Source organism: Oreochromis niloticus, linkage group LG3, assembly GCF_001858045.2.
Source record: "Oreochromis niloticus isolate F11D_XX linkage group LG3, O_niloticus_UMD_NMBU, whole genome shotgun sequence".
NCBI classification, from domain to species: Eukaryota; Metazoa; Chordata; class Actinopteri; order Cichliformes; family Cichlidae; genus Oreochromis; species Oreochromis niloticus.
Window position 1 is genome coordinate 41,977,527 of NC_031967.2, and position 19,031 is coordinate 41,996,557.

At 42.2% G+C, this 19,031-nt stretch overlaps 1 protein-coding gene and 1 long non-coding RNA gene across 2 annotated transcripts; both read left to right on the forward strand.

The window, feature by feature from the left end:
* Positions 1–358: 358 nt before the first annotated feature.
* On the forward strand, positions 359–1,184 carry LOC112843356 (uncharacterized). Its single transcript, XR_003215666.1, has 2 exons — positions 359–398; positions 1,055–1,184. It is a non-coding gene; the product is annotated as an uncharacterized LOC112843356 (long non-coding RNA).
* A 10,461-nt stretch (positions 1,185–11,645) lies between these two features.
* Positions 11,646–18,829, forward strand: reeld1 (reeler domain containing 1). Its single transcript, XM_025904986.1, has 5 exons — positions 11,646–11,739; positions 13,421–13,630; positions 14,995–15,310; positions 15,398–15,558; positions 15,879–18,829. The coding sequence occupies exons 2-5, from the start codon at positions 13,423–13,425 to the stop codon at positions 18,110–18,112; spliced, it is 2,919 nt and encodes a 972-aa protein (XP_025760771.1). The 5' UTR covers positions 11,646–11,739; positions 13,421–13,422; the 3' UTR covers positions 18,113–18,829.
* Positions 18,830–19,031: the final 202 nt, after the last annotated feature.

A 19,031-nucleotide genomic window follows, 5' to 3' on the forward strand; every position in this document is an offset into this window, starting at 1 on the left:
CCGGGCTTGGACCGGCAAAAGTGACCCGAAATAGGCACTCTGGTGGAGTTACTTTGTGTGTGTGTGTTTATAAGTAGTTTTAAACCTTGTGATCCACAAAACAGCAGAAGAGTAAAAGATTAAAAGAAGAACTGACTGCGTTACAGCACCCGCTGCTTGTTGAGAGTAAAAGCGATACGCGCTTTCACGTCTTTTTTTAGCGACTTTTTATAGAAAAAAAGTCGCTAGGGGGTCTGAAAACTCGCTAAATATAGCGACAAAGTCGCTAAGTTGGCAACACTGTCCGGTGCACGCTTCATGGCCCCATATGTCCCACAATCCATAGCGCGGCGGTGGGTGTGGATAATTTTGCCGCAAAATACGGCAGAAGGGAGCGGCCGAAGAGTGAACTGTCAAAAGTAAGTACTGAATATTATGTCACTTATTTATGTGCGAATGTTTAAGAACATTAAAACATTACTGTTGGCCACATGTCGGCAAGGTTATGTGACATTAGTGATGTTTGTACTTTCAGCGTTTACTTGGTTTTAAAGCCTCTACTTCTAAATAGATATATAGTTGACCTTAATCTTACAGAGAATGTGATGATTTTATGGATAATTAAAGTCAGTCATATATCCACAAACACAACAAGCTGAAAGTCAGTGATGCTGCTCGGTTTGCAGTCCTGAATATGACGGCACAAGCAGGATTCACTGCACTGTTAATGTTAGCTATGTTATATTGCTGCCTCTGTTCGGTGGTGTCGAGCCAAACGGACTTTAACGTGTGTTTGAACGAGCTGACGGTTCACTCGTTAAGCTGAAAGAAAGATGCTTTAATCACAGGAGTCACACATGTGTCCACTGGACCATCTGGAACTCTTCTTGTTTAGCACTCGTAATAACACAAACACTAAATCCTCCTTCTCTTGTGCTGTTTTGTAGCAGTGTGTACACCTGAGACTGTCACCTGTCTGTCTGTCCTGCACTCTCTCTCTGTTTCTTTCTCTCTGATTGTGGAATAAAAGTATGAACATGTATTTATAGGTTACACTTGTGTTTGAATCCTGCAGCTTATCACACATTTGATTTCCATGTGTGACAACTGCAAGTGTCCAGAGTGAGGTCAGACTGATGGACCCACTGCTGTACATCATCTGTGAGGCTTTGCACCCCTGATGATCCACCAGGACAAACTCAGCAGTGTGTGAGGAAGAGGAGGAGGAAGAGCCAGCAGCAGCTGACAGATGGAGAGAATAGACAGACTGTTCCCTGTTTGTGAAGGACTGCTAGGTAAGTTTAACATAACTAATTGTCTGTCCTGAATCAGTCTTATTAGGTAATGTTCAAATAATTTGGTCATTCCAGTGTTTTCAGTGTGGGAGAAAGTACTCAGGGCCTTCAAGTTACACACTATGAAAGGCAGCAACAAGTTTAATGTTCAGAAACCTGAAGTATGTATCAGCAGCAGAATGGAGCTAAAAATAAATGTTTGTTTCAGTTCTATGAAGCTTTGAGTATTTTGGATTAGTAGTCCTGCTGTGTTTGTTGCATCATGTTGCTGTAATTGTTTATATGCTTTATATATTCTGAGGTAAGTTGATCTATAGTGTTACATCATATTCTATACACAATCCACCCCTCACAACTCATCAGGAAACTGACAGACCTGGGCATCAGTTCCCTCATCTGCAAATGGTTACTGGACTTCCTGACCAACCGCCCCCAACATGTCCGACTGGATAACCGCTGCTCATCAACAATCACAATGAACACCGGTGTACCACAGGGCTGTGTGATGAGCCCTTTCCTCTACTCCCTCTTCACCCACGACTGCAGACCTGCTGATGGTTCCAACACCATCATTAAGTTTGCAGATGACACCACGGTGATTGGCCTCATCAGTGACAACGACGAGGCCGCCTACAGGGAGGAGGTGGATCGTCTGGCTGAGTGGTGCGACACAAACAACCTGCTGCTTAACACCGAGAAGACTAAGGAGCTCATCGTGGACTACAGGAGGAATGCTGACCCACATCCACCCATCTACATTAAGGGGACGGCTGTGGAGCGTGTGAGCAGCTTCAAGTTCCTGGGAGTCCACATCTCCGAGGATCTCACCTGGACGACCAACTGCTCCAAGCTGGTCAAGAAGGCTCACCAGCGCCTCTTCTTCTTGAGGACTCTGAGGAAGAACCACCTGTCCTCAGACATCCTGGTGAACTTCTATCGCTGCACCATCGAGAGCATCCTGACCAACTGTATAACAGTCTGGTACGGGAACTGCTCCGCCTCGGACCGGAAGGCGTTGCAGAGGGTCGTGAAAACTGCCCAGCGCATCACCGGAGCACCACTTCCTGCCATAAAGGACATCTACAGGAAGCGGTGTCTGAAAAGGGCTGGGAAAATCATCAGAGACCCCAGTCACCCATCACATGGACTCTTTACCCTCCTGCCCTCTGGGAGGCGCTACAGGAGCCTCCGGACTAAGACCACCAGGTACCGGAACAGCTTCTTCCCCACAGCTGTCAGACTCCTGAACTCTGCCTCCTGACATCTGACCCACGTTAAACTCATGGACTGAACATACACACACCCACAACCACTAGCACTTTACCACTACTGTATAGTTCTGTGTAGATAATCATTCTGTACATACGATAATTTTTAATCCCACAACTGTTTATAACTTACATAGTTCACATTCTGTATAACTGTATATCTCAGATTTCTGTATAGTTTTTATTTCATATTTATATCCTGTTCATAGCCTGTACATAGCTTGTACTCACTACAGCCTGTACATACTTATAGTTATAGAACATTCATAACATACTTCACACTGTGTACATTATAACATACCATAATAGACCCATTTCTGTAATATACTTACACATCTCTATTATTGCTAATTTATATTGTAATATATCTATATCACGACTAAAGCACTTTCTGGATGGATGCAAACTGCATTTCGTTGCCCTGTACCTGTGACATGTGCAATGACAATAAAGTTGAATTCTAATTCTAATTCTAATTCTATAAGGATGTTATGTGTTTGTATACTTTCTGCCCAGTTTGACCCATTTAGCAGAAGTCAGCCTGTTTAAGGCTCTGATATCTATTCTGTATGACTTAAAGCAGTTATGACATGGTCTGATTTTCTCACCCAATAAAGGAATATTTCATATATCAGTCTGATCTTCATTCTATCAGAAACAGTTATCACAGCTCGTACATTTTCTTTTTGCACATATATGTAAGCATTGAGCCAAATTTAGTAATGCCAACATATTGAAAGAACAATGTTTGTCTCTTATATATAATACATCTGTATATACACTGTCAGAGATACTTGTCTTTGACTGAAGATTTAAGGTGATAGGAAATATAAATAACTGCTACTTGCATCTTTGACCCAGAGTTCAAGCTCATATATATATATATAATCTGACAATACATATAATATTGTCCATATTATATTAACATTACCACAGTGAGATGACTTTAGTCTCATGAACAACATTAGCTAATTATTATTTACTAACTAATCTTGAAATGACTGTTCAGTACAGAAATGAAGCCCAACTATCATGTTTTACAGTCCTGTGGTCTCAACTAATCAAAGTGATGTCATGACAACAATGAATGAACAACAAAACATTCTTTCTCCTTCATTTCTGTCACGCAAAGCTGTATGAAACATTTCTCGCGGTTAGTATCATGGTTGCTAGGCAACCTGAGCAGCACAACGAAGGCTAGACCGTCCCATTTCACAAGCCTCTCACTTCCGCACTTCCCGTACTTGTAGTACGCACCGTACGTAGTACGTGTAGTGTGCGTACTTCAAGCGTGCATACCCTGAATTGGGACACAGCCCATGTCTGCATTTATACCTGGCCAATAGACTGCTGTTCTGGCTTTCCGTTTGCATTTCTCTATGCCTAGATGTCCCTCATGCAGTCTTTTCAGGATGTCTCCTCTCAGTGAGTGTGGAATTACTACTCTGTTTTGTCTTAGCAGAAGTCCATTCACAACACTTAGTTCTACTCTTATGTTGTAATAATAATAATAGTAATGGATTGGATTTACATAGCACTTTTCAAGGCACCCAAAGCGCTTTACAATGCCATTATTCATTCACGCTCACATTCATACATTGGTGGAGGCAAGCTACGGTTGTAGCCACAGCTGCCCTGGGGCAGACTGACAGAGGCGAGGCTGCTATATCGCGCCATCGGCCCCTCTGGCCAACACCAGTAGGGAAAAGTGTCTTGCCCAAGGACACAACGACCAGGACAGAAAGGCCGGGGATCGAACCGGCGACCTTCCAGTTACAGGTGCGCTTCCCAACCCCCTGAGCCACGGTCGTATGGTTTGCATTCACCTCTTGGCCATTTCCCATTCAACAGTGTTATAACTCTTTGCAGACTAGAGTCCTTTTGTGTTTCAGCCTTGATCTGATGTGATTTTCTGTCTGACATAGGAAGTGACTCTGCTACCAGGTTTACATGTATATTTACATCCATCTCTGTGGAGCTTTGCTCTTTGTTTGGGGTTGTGGCCCTAGAGAGCGCATCTGCTAACACAATGTGTTTACCTGGTGTGTAGATCAACTTGAAATCATAGCGCTGTAGCTTCATCATCAATCTTTGAATGCGTGGAGACATTTCACTTACGTTTTTCTTGATTATGGCTATCAACGGCTTGTGGTCAGTCTCTGCCACAAATGTTGGCAAACCATAGACATAGGTGTGGAACTTTTCAAATCCAAAAACAAGCCCCAATGTCTCTTTTTCTATTTGGGCGTAGCGAGATTCTGTCTCTGTCATTGCTCTTGAGGCATATGCCACTGGCCTCCAGTGGTCTCCATAAGCCTGCAACAACACCGCGCCGATCCCGGCCTTCGATGCATCTGTTGACACTTTTGTTTTTCTTTTTGGATCAAAATACGCCAAAACTGGCTCTGTTGTGTCTTTTTCAGTTGTTGCCACTTGTTTTCCAGTTCTTTATTCTATCTGAACTCACAGCTATTGTGTAGAAGCTGTCTCAGGTGCACTGTTTTGGCCGCCAGGCTTGGGATGAATTTTCCAATAAAGTTAACCATTCCTAGGATTTTCAACACACCTTTTTTATCTTCAGGACGTGGCATTTCCAGTATAGCTCGTAGTTTTTCCTTGTCCGGCTCGATGCCTTCAGCTGTCAGCTTGTCACCGAGAAAGGTAATGTCACCCACGCCAAACTGACATTTTGCCCTGTTCAGTTTAAGTCCATAACGTTTCACTCTTTCCAAAACCTTTGCTAGTCTCTCATTGTGCTGCTGTAGTGTGGATCCCCACAAAATGATATCGTCCATATAAACTCTTACTCGATTCATTCGATCATATGCTCCGTGGTCCTGTGGAATATCTCAGGAGCTGAAGAAATTCCAAAAGGCATTCTAAGGAAGCAGTAACGCCCAAATGGCGTGTTGAACGTGCAGTATTTTGTATTGTCCTCATGAAGCTTGAGTTGCCAAAATCCTTGAGATGCATCTAGTTTGCTAAAAAATTTTGCACCAGCCATTTCACTTGTTATTTCTTCTCTTGTAGGTATCTGGTAATGCTCTCTTTGTATGTTGGCATTTAAGTCTTTCGGATCCATGCAAACTCTAAGAGCACCAGTTGGTTTTTTTAATGCACACCATGGAATTAACCCATTCAGTAGGTTCTTCAGCTTTTCTTATAACTTCCAGTGCCTCCATCCGCTCTAGCTCCTCTTTAAGCTTGTCTTTAAGAGCAGCTGGAACACGTCGAGGTGCATGAACCACAGGCTGAGCTCTTTCTTTCAGCTTTATCTTGTAGGTGAAGGGTAAGACTCCAAACCCCTTGAATATGTCTGGGTACAGATCCACTATTTCTTTCACACTTTTGGGCTCAGAGCTGTTTATACTGTATACCCGTCTGACTAGGCCGAGTCTCTCACATGCTTTATCTCCCAACAGAGATTCATGTCCCTCCGGCACAATGATAAACATCAGATTGTGATATTTTCCTTTTACTTGTACCCTGAGCCTGCATTTACCTTTGGTTTTGATTGGTTCTCCATTATATGCTTGGAGTAAACTGTTATTTTGGAATATGTGTGGTTTCGTTTTCATTGCTTTCACATCCAGCTCATTCACCAGATTAGCCTTGGCTCCTGTGTCCAGTTTGAAAGTTACCAGGGCTCCATTCACTGGTAACGTCTCTGTCCATTTGTCCTGCTTCACTGTACTGACTGCAGGTTGGTCCATGGGTGTATCGTGTTGCATTACCATCCCCACAAAAAACGTGTCACTGAGAGCAGTTTCTTCTACTGTGTGTACTCTTTCTTTTTGCTCATTCTTTGAAAAACATTGCTTGGCAAAATGGTTTTGTCCATTGCATTTTTTGCATTTTTACCATTGTTGGGCATTGTTTCCTTCCATGTTTTGTGCCACATCTTTTGCACAAGAACGTGTCTTTTGATTCTTTCTGTTCTTTTTTGGTACGTGCGCCCTGCCTGCCATGTATTAACTGCAGCTACAGCTGTGCTTTCTGTGTTTGTTTCCCTCGGCGACCCGCCGAAGGTTTTTGCATGTTGTATTGCGAGCTCGCTGGCATGACATACTTTCACAGCACTTGCTAGAGTCAGAGCCGCCTCTCTCAGAAGCCTCTCTCTTATCTTTTTATCTTTTACTCCAAATACGTTCTGATCTCTTAACATAGATTCTTGCAGCTGTTCAAAATTGCATGTTCTTGCCTTTAACTTGAGGTCGGTCAGAAACGTTTCAAAACTCTCTGAAGGTTGTTGTATACGTGACCGAAAGACGTACCTCTCAAATGTTTCATTCTTTTTGGGCGAACAGTGTTCATCAAACTTTCTCACTACTTCGTAAAACTTTTCTTTGTCTTGTGCAGTTGCGAACACAAACGTGTTATATACTTCCACCGCTTGTGGACCTGCTACGATAAGAAGCAGTGCAATCTTCCGTGTATCAGGCTTACTATCTAGGCCGACAGCTTGCAGGTATAGCATAAACCGCTGTTTAAAAGTTCGCCACTCACAGTCCACATTTCCGTTCCAGTTGACGGCATCTGGCGGCTTAACACTGTCCATGATGACCTGCTTTACTGGTTCACTCCTGGTACCATGTCATGTTTTTAATAAAACATCAGTAGTAGTGAGCAAGCTTCTTTATTTTTAACGTGCCTCACATCCATGCACGTAAACATAACCCGCCGCTGCTTCTACGACACAGTATATATCACAATTTGGTTTAGACAGCCCCCTAGTGGTGAAGCTGAACTAACCCACATAACTCCTATCAACACAACAGTGTTACTGGAGGCCAAGGTAATGCCATCCAGAGTAAGAATCTGGTTAGATACCATATTTCTAAGATTTTCAGGGCCGAATACAATAACCTCAGTTTTATCTGAATTAAGAAGCAGAAAGTTAGAGGTCATCCAGGTCTTTATGTCTTTAAGACATTCCTGCAATTTAACTAATTGGTGTGTGTTACCTGTGAGATGGGGTTAGATGAGTAATTTGTTTGAGTAATGGTTAAAATTTTATTCAAGTTAATTATGTTATACACCAGTAAACTATTTCTCCAGGCTAAGGGATGATATACTAACTTTGTGATATACCATTTCCTCTCCAGCTTATGAGTTATCTGCTGTGGTGGAATTTTCTGTTAATAAAGTCTGCAGCACGTTGTGGTCAAGCTTTTTAATTACTGCAGGCAGAAATTCAAACAGACATCAAACATTACAGTTATAAAGTCAGGAGTGCTCTCCCCTTGGGATGTCTCAGCTCCTCTTTTATACCCACAACTTTCTGTATCCTTTCAGTTACAACAGGTGCTTGCCCAGCAACAGCCCACGCCCTCCCTGGGAATTTTCATACAGTCAGCAGATGAAATAGTTAATCAGGCTACACCAGTTCATATTGACCCATACGTCCTTCACCTAAGAAATAAAAAGGCTATGCAAAATTCTACACTGAATTTCTAACTACCTAAATCTTAATGTGAGAATAAACTAGAATTTTGCCATCACACTGCTTTAAGCTACAAGTTGGAGAATTATGCCAGGGAGTCAAGTACTTCTGGTTTGAGGCCTTATTTTTCACAGGGGCTACAGTATCCAGTGTCAAATGTAGTGAATAGGAAAACTTACACTTTCAGAAAGACATCTACTTTGATAAAGTCTACTCCCCACTGCTTTGTAATCAATTATTGTAAATGTAAATGTTATCAGGAAATGATCAGACAGGAGAGGGTTTTCAGGAAACACTGTTAAATGTTTAACAGTGTTTCTATGCCATATGTTAAAACAAGATCTAGAGTTTGATTAAAGCGGTGATGTGGCAGGGTGTGGTTGACGGCTCGGCTGCAGGGGATAGGTAGAGCAGCGGGTTCAGGCTGTGGTGTCAGGGAAGGCTAGTTTTCGCAGCATCATCTAATCATGCCTTCCCATTTCAGTAGCAGCCAGGCCGGAGAGGAGAGAGAGCTGCTGGAGCAGATCTGGCTGCAGAGCGTGGAGCATTGTGCCCTGCAAAGTGCTGAAGTGCAGGGTCAACAGTGAAAAGCAAAACAGAACATTGTGGATAAAACAAAAGGAAAACGCGAGAATCTGAGTCGTGTTGGGTCCTTTGGGTCTACAGGTGATTTGAAAGGAGAGGTAGAAAGTAAGTTTTGTGACTATTTGACTGCAGTCCTTATTTGCTGACTCCATGAGACAGAGAAGTGGGAAGAATCAGGCTCGGGTGAAACAAAACAACAAAACAAAAAGTGCTATCACATGTGAATTTTTGAAAAAGGTCCCCTCTAAAGTAAAATACGAACATTTAAAAAGCCAAAATAACAGAGAGACCCAGTCAAGACCATGACACATTTCAGAAGCATCCCAGAAACCTTTCTCCTCACCATGGAGCCAGTTTTCAAATCAAAAGACCTCATGCATGCTGAATGCGTCACAGCCCGGTGGATCAGCAGGTAGCTGATCAGTAGCATTATTGTCTCTCACTGCCGGGGCAGAAGTCATTGTGGGTTCACGCCCTCAGCCCACGCACCCATGAATAGGAAACATTTAAGCCGGGGGATGGCAGGTATTCATTGCTAGATCGTTGTGTGACTCGCGTCAGTGTAGCCCAGCTCTTAAAGTATAGTGTATAGCTCTTGTTACTTCTGTGCCTTTGTGCTAATGTGTATGTTATGCATATAGATTCCCTGGACCCGTCCCTGTGTTCTCTAAGAGGATTCCTTGTCGTGAGTGATTGGAGAGTGGTTGGCAGTGAGCAGTGAGTGATCCAAAAACAGCAAGTGTTTTCCCCCTTGTCATCCCCACCTTGGATCCCCTGGAGCCCATACCCATGTCACCACTGTATATAGCACAATTCCTGCACCCTCTGTACATGCACCCGGTGAAACATGTAATAAATTCCACTGTGTTCATCACAAGCTCCAGAGTCCTGCGTGTGCATCCTCAGCGAATCGTGACAGAATGCTTATGAAACACTCCTGGTGTGATCTGAAGCTGTGACGGTTCGGAAGAAAACAGATGTCAAAGACACACACCTGGTGTTTTTGCAAACTTACACTTAACTAAGAAGGGATTGGAATGAAAAAAAACTAGAAAAAAGTAGAGACAATAGTAGAGAAATAGCAAGACAAGATTTTACTCTGTCCACGAAAATGAACGCTCGGTGAACTCCAGCATTGATGCTCAGTTTAGAAATTTCTTCCCTTCAGAATACTGTTGGACCAACTTTATTTCTGCTTTAACGTTGACGTAAATGTTTTAACTTCTTTCCAAAGGTTTTTGTGTTGAATCTTCTTTTATATATAAACTTCTTCCTTCTTCAGACTGATGTTAAATCTAACCTTGAAATTCTAATTTGAGTTTAATGACTCGTGAATAAACGCTGATGTTATTCTTATAATACAATAATATGTTGTTATGATAGTGGAGAGTGACTACGGAATAATGTGTCAAAGTGAAGAGTAACATCACTGATGTTTAAGCAGAAGAAAGACAACAAAACAAGAACAATGAGAACAGAGGGATGAGGAGGAAGAGATCAGTGGAGAAATCTGGGAGATCCTGGAAGGAGACGGCCACAGCTGGTGTACATCCTGGTAGTGTGTGGTTGGGGGTGATGGGAAGTCTTAATCCCATAGAAATGGCCCCACTAGAAAAGAAATCTTAAAGCAGAGTAATAAGAGTAATAATGATCAAATTCTGTGCCGTTAAAGTGCGGAGAGACGTTATTTTAAGTGTTCCCCTTTGATGTATCCATAAAACATTGACCGAGTGTTTCAAACCCACCATAAAGTTGTTGCCAAACATATGGCCCGGGGTCCAGAACTGTCTCATCAAAGGGTCCGATACAGCCAGAGGGATGGCTGTGGAGTATTGCCGAGTAGAAGGGTTTAAATTTGGGATTTTTTTGTTGTATTTTGACCTTAAGAATGGATCACATCATGAGAGCCTGAACTGTTTATTTCTGTCTGAATTACTGTCAGCCTTACAGCCTTCCTTCAAACAATAACATTTTCCCATGATCTTGAACTTTGCACTCTGAACTCTGTTAAATTAGCTGATTTTTCTTTTTTTATAATGTGGAAAAACTGAGACATATTTTTCATAAAGTATTTCAGGCTGTTTGTTACTTTCATATATATCAACATTTTAATAATTGATGAAACAGTGTAATAGTAAAATAGTAGTAATAGTAATAGTTATGGTCTGGCCCCGAGTGGGAAATTATATATGAGGGGAGTCTGCATTCCTCCTGCACCATTTCATGGTGGATGTTTAAAATGAAGGTAAATAAATGCTTTAACCCTTTCATGCATAAATTATGATAACCTCAATCAGGATTTTTTCTTAAGTATTTTTATTCATCTTTAGTCATGAAAAAAGATTTTTGAACTCTATTTTTTAAACATGTACTTTTCAAAGAGTTTTTTACATGTCCACCTAGGTGGACAACACATTTTGACTGGGTGGCAGTGGAGTGACACATCAGTGTCCAATGTAGTTGTTGATGTGCAAGTATAGCATTAACACTGACACAATACAAGAAAACAGCCTGTCCACTGTAGTGACCACTATGTGTGAAAGGGTTAATAAATAAAAATTAAGATCATGTGTTTTTGAGTACACGTATTGTCACATTAATGCATTAATCCTTAAAACAGACGGTACTTGGACCTTTGCACACGGCACAGTGATGTAAATTTGTTTGGATTCGTGATCGCTGTTCGCACAACAGACAATCTTGTTTCCTTATTTATATCTTAAAGGTTTATATACAGTATGCTGTGCACTTGCAGGGTCCACCTCATGCAGATAAACCTGCTTTAAGGTAACCACACACCCCTCTGAGGTTATCATCAAAAATGTGTTAGTACTGTACTATGTATATGTACTGTACTGTACACAGCCTCACATATGCACTGTTTTTGCATTTAAACGTCAAAGATTGTTAAGCCAAAGCGTTTGCAGCTCTACTTGTTCTGGATCTACGCCCCTCCCTCCCTCTGCCTCCACATCCTGGAGCCCCGGATCACTCTTTCATCCTCAGAGTCTCCAGGAACACTTTAAACCTGCAGCTGTGAGCTCAAGCATTTTAAATGCTTTTCCCATAACAGGTGAATTTACAGGACAAGAAGATCTGTGCAAACTGAGGAAGAAGCAGGAGCTTGCTGAGATTGTAAAGGCATCCTGAAAGTTAGTGCTCTGTTGAGGTAAGGATGCTCAAGGACAGCTGGAACCTATCCCAGTTGTCTTACGGCGAGAGGCAGGGTACACCCTGGAAAGGCTGACAGTATGTTGCAGGGCTACAGCTAAGGGTATATTAGCCATATTTTTTCATGCTTTACATGTCTTTGTCAAGTTTTTGCACATCATCATTGATTTTTTTTTTTGGGGGGGGGTTGCATTAATTTCAAGAATTCTGGGACTCTAAGTAGTCAGCTCCTCTTTACAGTTGTGTTACTTTTCTTAATGGAGCTGGTGTGTCTAATTTTGTTGACTTTCCATGTCTTTGTCCTCTTTTTTGTATCTCATTTGATGTTTACATTTGTGGTGTTTGGTTTGTTTCTGATTGGCTGCTTTGTTTTTTAGATTTTTGTTGTTGTTGTTTCGTGCCTCACCGTTATATCTTTTGTGTTTTCCATGTGAAGTCATGTCATGTTGTGTGTTTCTGAAGTGTTTCAATAGCTTTTATCTCTGTAGTTTTTTCTTTGTTTGCCTCTTTTGCTTCTAATTTGGTTTATTTGCTTCTCATTTGCCATGTTCAGTAATTTTAGAACTCTTTATGCTTGTTCATGTGTAATAATCCGGTCTTTAAGTCTGACGTCATTAGCCGTGGCTGGGTCCAAACTCCGCTTCAGGTCCCAAAGTCAAATGATCACTGTGGCATCACATAGAGTTGAAAAACTGTCTAAATTCTTTTATCTTTAATGCAAAGATCAGTGTGGCTGCTCTTACCAGGTGTAATAATTAAGTTTAACATCCAGGCATCCATGAAAACAGAATTTATTAAATTTAACTGAGTTAGAAGTTAGTAGGAAGTTAGCTCGCTAGTTTCCATCTAAACATGATATAGCATGTTCTGACTGAGAGACTTCTGAAAAAAATAAAACATACAGCTCTGCTATCACTTCCAACATAAATGAAGACAGAAAACTAAACAGCAGTGACGTTTGTAGGGTTACTGAAGTTGGACTAGTTGGTATATAATGATGTGCTACGTGATTGCTAGCGACACAGCTATGTTAGCATAATATAAACAGTGAACTGTTTTCCACTTGATAAAAGTTACGTGAGGTTTTCCCGATGGTTAGGGACAAATGTAATCACATGGCAGGATGCTGTAAACTGACCAAACTTCAGTAAAGAGAACAACTGAGATAATCCATCCAAAATATGAGGTTAGTCATTAATATACTGCTGCATGGGCTGGGCTGTAGTTACATCGTAAGGTTTTAAAAACTGAGCTTTAAAATGATTAGTGGTAATAAAAACCGATAGAGGCCGCCAGTGATCACTGACTGTTTTTAGGGGCTTGTTGAGATGAAATAGAAGATACAAAGCATTTAAACTTGTTAAAAACACAACAGCCTTATTAAACGCAAAGTAGTTCGGACCCGGAAGCAGAATTCATCACGTCATCACTTAAAGACCGGATAGGTTGATTGGTTTATACACATTTTACTTGTCTTTTTACTTTATCTCTTTATTGTTTTTTGCTACATTTACACCCTATTTTATCCCTGTATGGTGGCTTTTTGTTGCATTTTTCCAACTTTATTTAGTAGTATCCAAGCTCAGTTACTGATGATTAAAAAACTTGTTTCCATGATCTCGCAGTCTACCAGGTGAATTGATTGAACCTTATAAACTTTGGTCTGTATTTACCTTTAGGGATGCTGTCCACCCTACACTGTTTGGGGGTGTGTGCGGTCTTATTCTTACTGGCCCCGCCCACCACATCGTTCTCCGGTGGTGCTAGCCACGCCTCTTGTCAGGAAATAATTCCCGGCCACATCCGTGCTCACTCTCAGGACCCGCAGCACAGATATGTCACCATACGCACGTCTGCCTCTTCCTACCTTCCTGGACAGTTTATAACAGGTACTATTGGCATAATGGATGGTGGTTAACAAACCAAATAAAGACCAACAAACCCGCTGTGATAGTTCAAATGTAGTTACCCATTAGACTCAGAATCAGAATCAGAATCAGAATCGTGTTTATTGGCCAAGTATATGTGCAGACAAATACAAGGAATTTGGTTCCGGTAGATGGAGGCTCTCAAGCACAGCAATGTAAAACACACACACACACACACACACACACACACACACACACACACACACACACGTCTATATATACATTACACATACATACACAAAGCTGTGTAAACCAACTATAAATAACTAATCTAAACTTATATACATAAAATACAGAAATGAAATGAGGTGGAATGAATACTACAGAATGTACATAAGGTGCAGTTGCAGTCTGGCAGTGGGAGCAGTGTGACAGTTCAACTGTTTAGGAGGGAGATGGTGAGGGGAAAGAAACTGTTCCTGTGTCGGGTGGTCCTGGTCTGCAGGCTTCTGTACCGTCTGCCAGAGGGCAGCAGGTCAAAAAGTCTGTGTCCAGGGTGTGAGGGGTCTGTGATGATTTTCCCTGCCCGTTTCCTGGTTCTTGAGAACCTTTATGTGAGCTAAAGGACTTTAAAACACCTGCATTATCTTTTTATAGAGGCTACCTTTTGTTTTCCTGACTCTAAAAGTAAAAAAAACCAATTAACAGTAAAAAATGATGAATTTCTGCCAAATCCTTAATTTTTTTTTTTTTAAGGATTTGGCACTGTTTGCAATTTTTTTTTAACAGCACAGTGGATATGTCTGTGAAGGTTCTCAGTCATCCAGGTCATCGTAGTCAAAGGAGTTTGCAAAGAAAGGCGTCTGGACTTCTTTAAGTTGCTTGAAGACGTTTCACCTTCTTCTCGGATGAGAGGTGAAACGTCTTCAAGCAACTTAAAGAAGTCCAGACGCCTTTCTTTGCAAACTCCTTTGAGCACAGTGGATAGCACTGTTGCCTCATAGCAAGAAGGTCGTGAGTTCAATTCCACCATCATGTTCTTCCCGTGTTTGCGTGGGTTCTCCCTGGGTACTCCGGCTTCCTCCCACAGTCCAAAGCCATGCAGTTAGTGGGGATAGGTTAATTGGAAACAATAAATTGCCCATAGCTGTGAATGTGAGTGCGAGTGGTTGTCTGTGCCTATGTGTTAGTTCTGGGTGTACCCTAGGACAACTGGGATAGGCTACAGCGCCCCCCGCGACCCTGAAAAGGATAAGCGGAAGTCGATGGATGGTTGTTTGCATGTTACGTGTCGCTATTCGTCATCAGTATAAGTCCTTAAATATCTTTAAAATTATTTACAACAATTTTTTTGTGTCTCAATCCTTCTACATGTCTGTGTTTAGTAACGGTCCGGAGCTCTCGGGACTTCATGGGTTTCCTGCTCCAGGCACGCAGTTCAGAGGGTACGTTCAGCAATTCTGGAGGAAGCTTTGGGGTCATGCCACGGCCCAAAACCAGAGCTGGAAGTGGTGCCAGGAAGTCCAGGAGAGGGAGCCCAGTGCTGGTGGGCGGCTCATGGATCCTCACACCTCCTGGCACCCACACTCTGTGCTGCCTCTCGGAGGGTGACACCGTCACACACTCAGACAAACAGCTGAAAAGAAACCTCTCGTTTGTATGGAGGGCTCCTGATTCACCAGTGGGAGACATACGGTTCTAGTAAGCCTACAAATATTAACATATTGGTTTTCACAGAATTTCATGTTTTGTACACAAACGCAAAACTGAGTGTCCTCTGTTTTCCAGCATTACGGTGGTACAGTCCTACTTTGTTTACTGGGCAGGTATTGAGTCTGGACTGGTGCGTGACGCTAGTCGTAGGCTCTGGAGTGGGAGTAACACTACCAGAGTGAATGGAGTGAGTGCAATTTTTGCACTTCTGCAAGACAAAGTTACAGCCCTGCCAAGTAAGCTGATTTCCTAATCTAAGCTGCTTTGAAATACAACATTTGTTGTCTCTCTACCCATAACTTAGCAAAACAGACATAATCTTTTCTCTCATCTTGTTGTTTTGCAGCTCTCAGAACCTTTAAAGCATCAAACAAAGAAACAGATGAGACAAATAGACCAGATAGTACTTTCCAACTTTCTACAAGAGCAAGAAGTGGACCTTACAACTACAAATCTATGAAAACACCCACAGAAAAAACTTATTCAGGTTTGGACAGGAGCAGCTCTGTTACTTTGGCGTCACTTAAAATCATTAAAAAGAAAAATATGACCTTAGAATATCTTCAAAACGATTCCCAAACACCTTTAGGATCATTTTCAGCTGTGACTGAAGAGGCACAGATTGACCCCGTTCCTCAACCCAAGGACCCCAAGACCTCAAGTCCTTTGACAGCATCTTTCTCCTCTGCTGCAGGGATGAAAACTACCACCATTTCATCATCAAAGAACACAGTGCAAACCTTGAGCAGTCCTCTTCTTGTTCCTGTCATCCCTCTGAAGGAAAAGGAACTTCCAAAATTTATTTTACCGGATCCAAAATCGCCAAACACACCTGAAATAGAAGATACCACCACCTCAAGGGCTATATCTTCAACTAATCACAGTTTTCATAATACAAAGCTCCCAACACCCACAACCCATAATCCAAAAACAGCAATGCAGGAAGAAAAAGGTTCAGCAAAGTTCAGGAACCAGAGTCCCAAAAACAATGCAGAAATAGGTATCCAGTCTCAAAATCCTCACTCCCAAACTTCTTCACCCAAGCCTACTAGTCATTTTGAAGTGTATACACCCATACTTCTTCAGACCAGCACAAGTCATAATTATCCATTTCCCTCAGCATCTTCATCCAAATTCCTTTCTCATTTCCAAACCTTTTCTCCACACTCCATTCCACCATCCAAATCTCCCATCGTTGAATCCTACACAATATCATTCCTTACCCACTCTGAGAACAGCCCGTTTGAATCCAAAAGTAGCCCAAAGCAAACCAGTACACTTTTCTCTAAGCTTCAAACTATAGCTACTGTCCTGAGTAGCTCTCCTCACCGTGAGTATATCAGAAACTTTCGCCAAGACATCCCAGAAACTACTCCAACTAAAAGTCAGGGCCAAACTAGCATTACTTGGACAGATTACTCCCAATCTGAGATAGCGCCTGAGGTTTCAAGCACCTCTCCTCAACCACGGTCCCAACCCATTTTCCAAATAGGACAGAAACAAACTCCATCCTCAAAGTCTCTCTTTAACACGCTGCTCTTTACACTGAGGACTGACCAAACTCCCATACTGGAAAAGAGTCAAGTGGATTTTAAGACTGAAGCAAAGATCAGAACTACGAGCCCAGTCTTTGCTCTGCCCTCAGCCACTCCTTCCCTTTCCGCTTCAGCATTTTCCCACCTTTTTGACTCTTCATCTTTCTCCTCCTCCAATACTTTGCCCACTGCTGCAGCAGTTAATGATAGGTCTACCAATTCTCCACATCCTTCTGGAGGTTCAAGCCTTGTAACTATGCGTCCATCCATTAGGTCTACATTTGTCATCCCTTCTTCTTTCTTCACGAGAAACCAACCGACAACATCACCAACTCGTTCTGCTCTCCACTCCCCTTCTCCAATCTCCAGCCCCCCTTATTTGTCATCTTCCCAACCTACCCCCACTTCCCCACAGCCATCCTCCTTTGCCTCTTCTACCATACCGTATTTATATACCTCTAACAATCCATCATCAGATGTCTTGTTTACTCCAGCTCCCTTGCCTACCTTTACCTCTTCCCAGTGCATCACAAATTCAACAAATTCTTCAATTTCTTTTGTTTCTTCTACCACTTCATCTAGCTCGACCTCAGCAACTTCTTCCTCCTATCAAGGTACCTCTTCTTTTTATATCCCATCTGTCACCTTCCCGCCTACTGCCCAGTCTACCTCCCTTCACCCAGGACCCTCTCCAGCTCCCCGTCGCTCTTTGTACAACTTCTCCATGCCCTCACCTTCCCAGAAACATACTGAAGGCCACACTGCATCATCTGATCCTGATCCAAGTATACACCAACCAACACCAAGAACAAACATTCATCCAAACCCCAAACCCCATCCTAACATCAAGGAAAATCTTGGCCACGAGTTGAAACCAAACCTTCCGAACACTGATGCTAAACATCCCTCCAGTCCACCTGCAACTCCAGACAAGGAAGGTAAATATCCAGACATATCCAGACACAGTGCCTGGGAGCTGGGCATGCTGCTGGGCAGCTCAGCTGGTTTGGGTATGGTACTGGTGGTTGGAATAAGGTACATGTACCGCCAGGTCTGTGGAAAACGGACACAGGTGACCCTCAACGACCGGGAGAGAGAGTATGGGAGAGGAGAGATAGGACTGATCCACGTTCAGGAGTGTGGAGATTTGGTTAGAGTCCGAAAAATCAGAGAGAACAGTTTAGTGCTTCTGGCAGAGTATGATGTACTGTCACCACCTGGAGAGAGAAATGCAGGTTGCCAACAAAGATGCTAGATACCAAAACCTTTTAAGGAACAAGAATAATCTCTCTGATTAACTCTTCCATTGTTTGGTGTTTTTTTTTTTTATTTCTACCTAAAACAATCTGCATAGATTTAATCAAAAACAGCTCCCTACCTATAAAAGGCAACAAAAACTTAAGAATGACACATAAAAACATCTGTTTAGCATTAGTGGCTGCTTCATTTGATTATGTAAATTCAATTATTCAAATGATTAGTTTGATTGTTGTCAATAAAAGCTGCTTAACTTAGGCCTAATCACACAAGCCTAGATACTGATTGGGGAAAAATGTGCAAAGTGCAACAAGGGTGCTGGACTAAAAAACCTCCTTGTGATTGCTTTGGTTACTAGGAGATTACATTACAGGCAACAATGGTAAACCAAATCAACCAGAAACTTTATACTGAACATGAGCACTAAGGCTACGTCCACACTAATGCATTTTCTTTTCAAAACGCATCGTTTTCTCTCCGTTTTGGCCCCCCGTCCACACTGAGACGGCGCTTTCCTCAAGGAAAAAACGCAGCGTTTTGAAAATGCTCTAGAAAACGCATACATTTCAAAACTGAGCTGTCCTGTCGCAGTGGGGACACACGAAAACGCAGACTTTCTAAAACGATGACGTATTTTAGTCATGTGATGCAGTCATGTGACCAAATAAACAAAGATAGCGGAGTGCATTATACAGCGGTTGTTTTGATTGCTCTCAATTTTGACAGCCCTAAAAAAGATGAATATGAGTTTGTACATGCTCCAGATAGCTTTTCTTCAAATTCTTTAATTCTCACTCGGTTTTGCGCATGCGCAGGACTGGAACATACGCGTTTTCATCCGTTTCAATGTGGACGCACAACTCTGTGAAAACGACTGAAAACGCTAGTGTGGACGTGGAGCGTTTTCAGATGAAAAC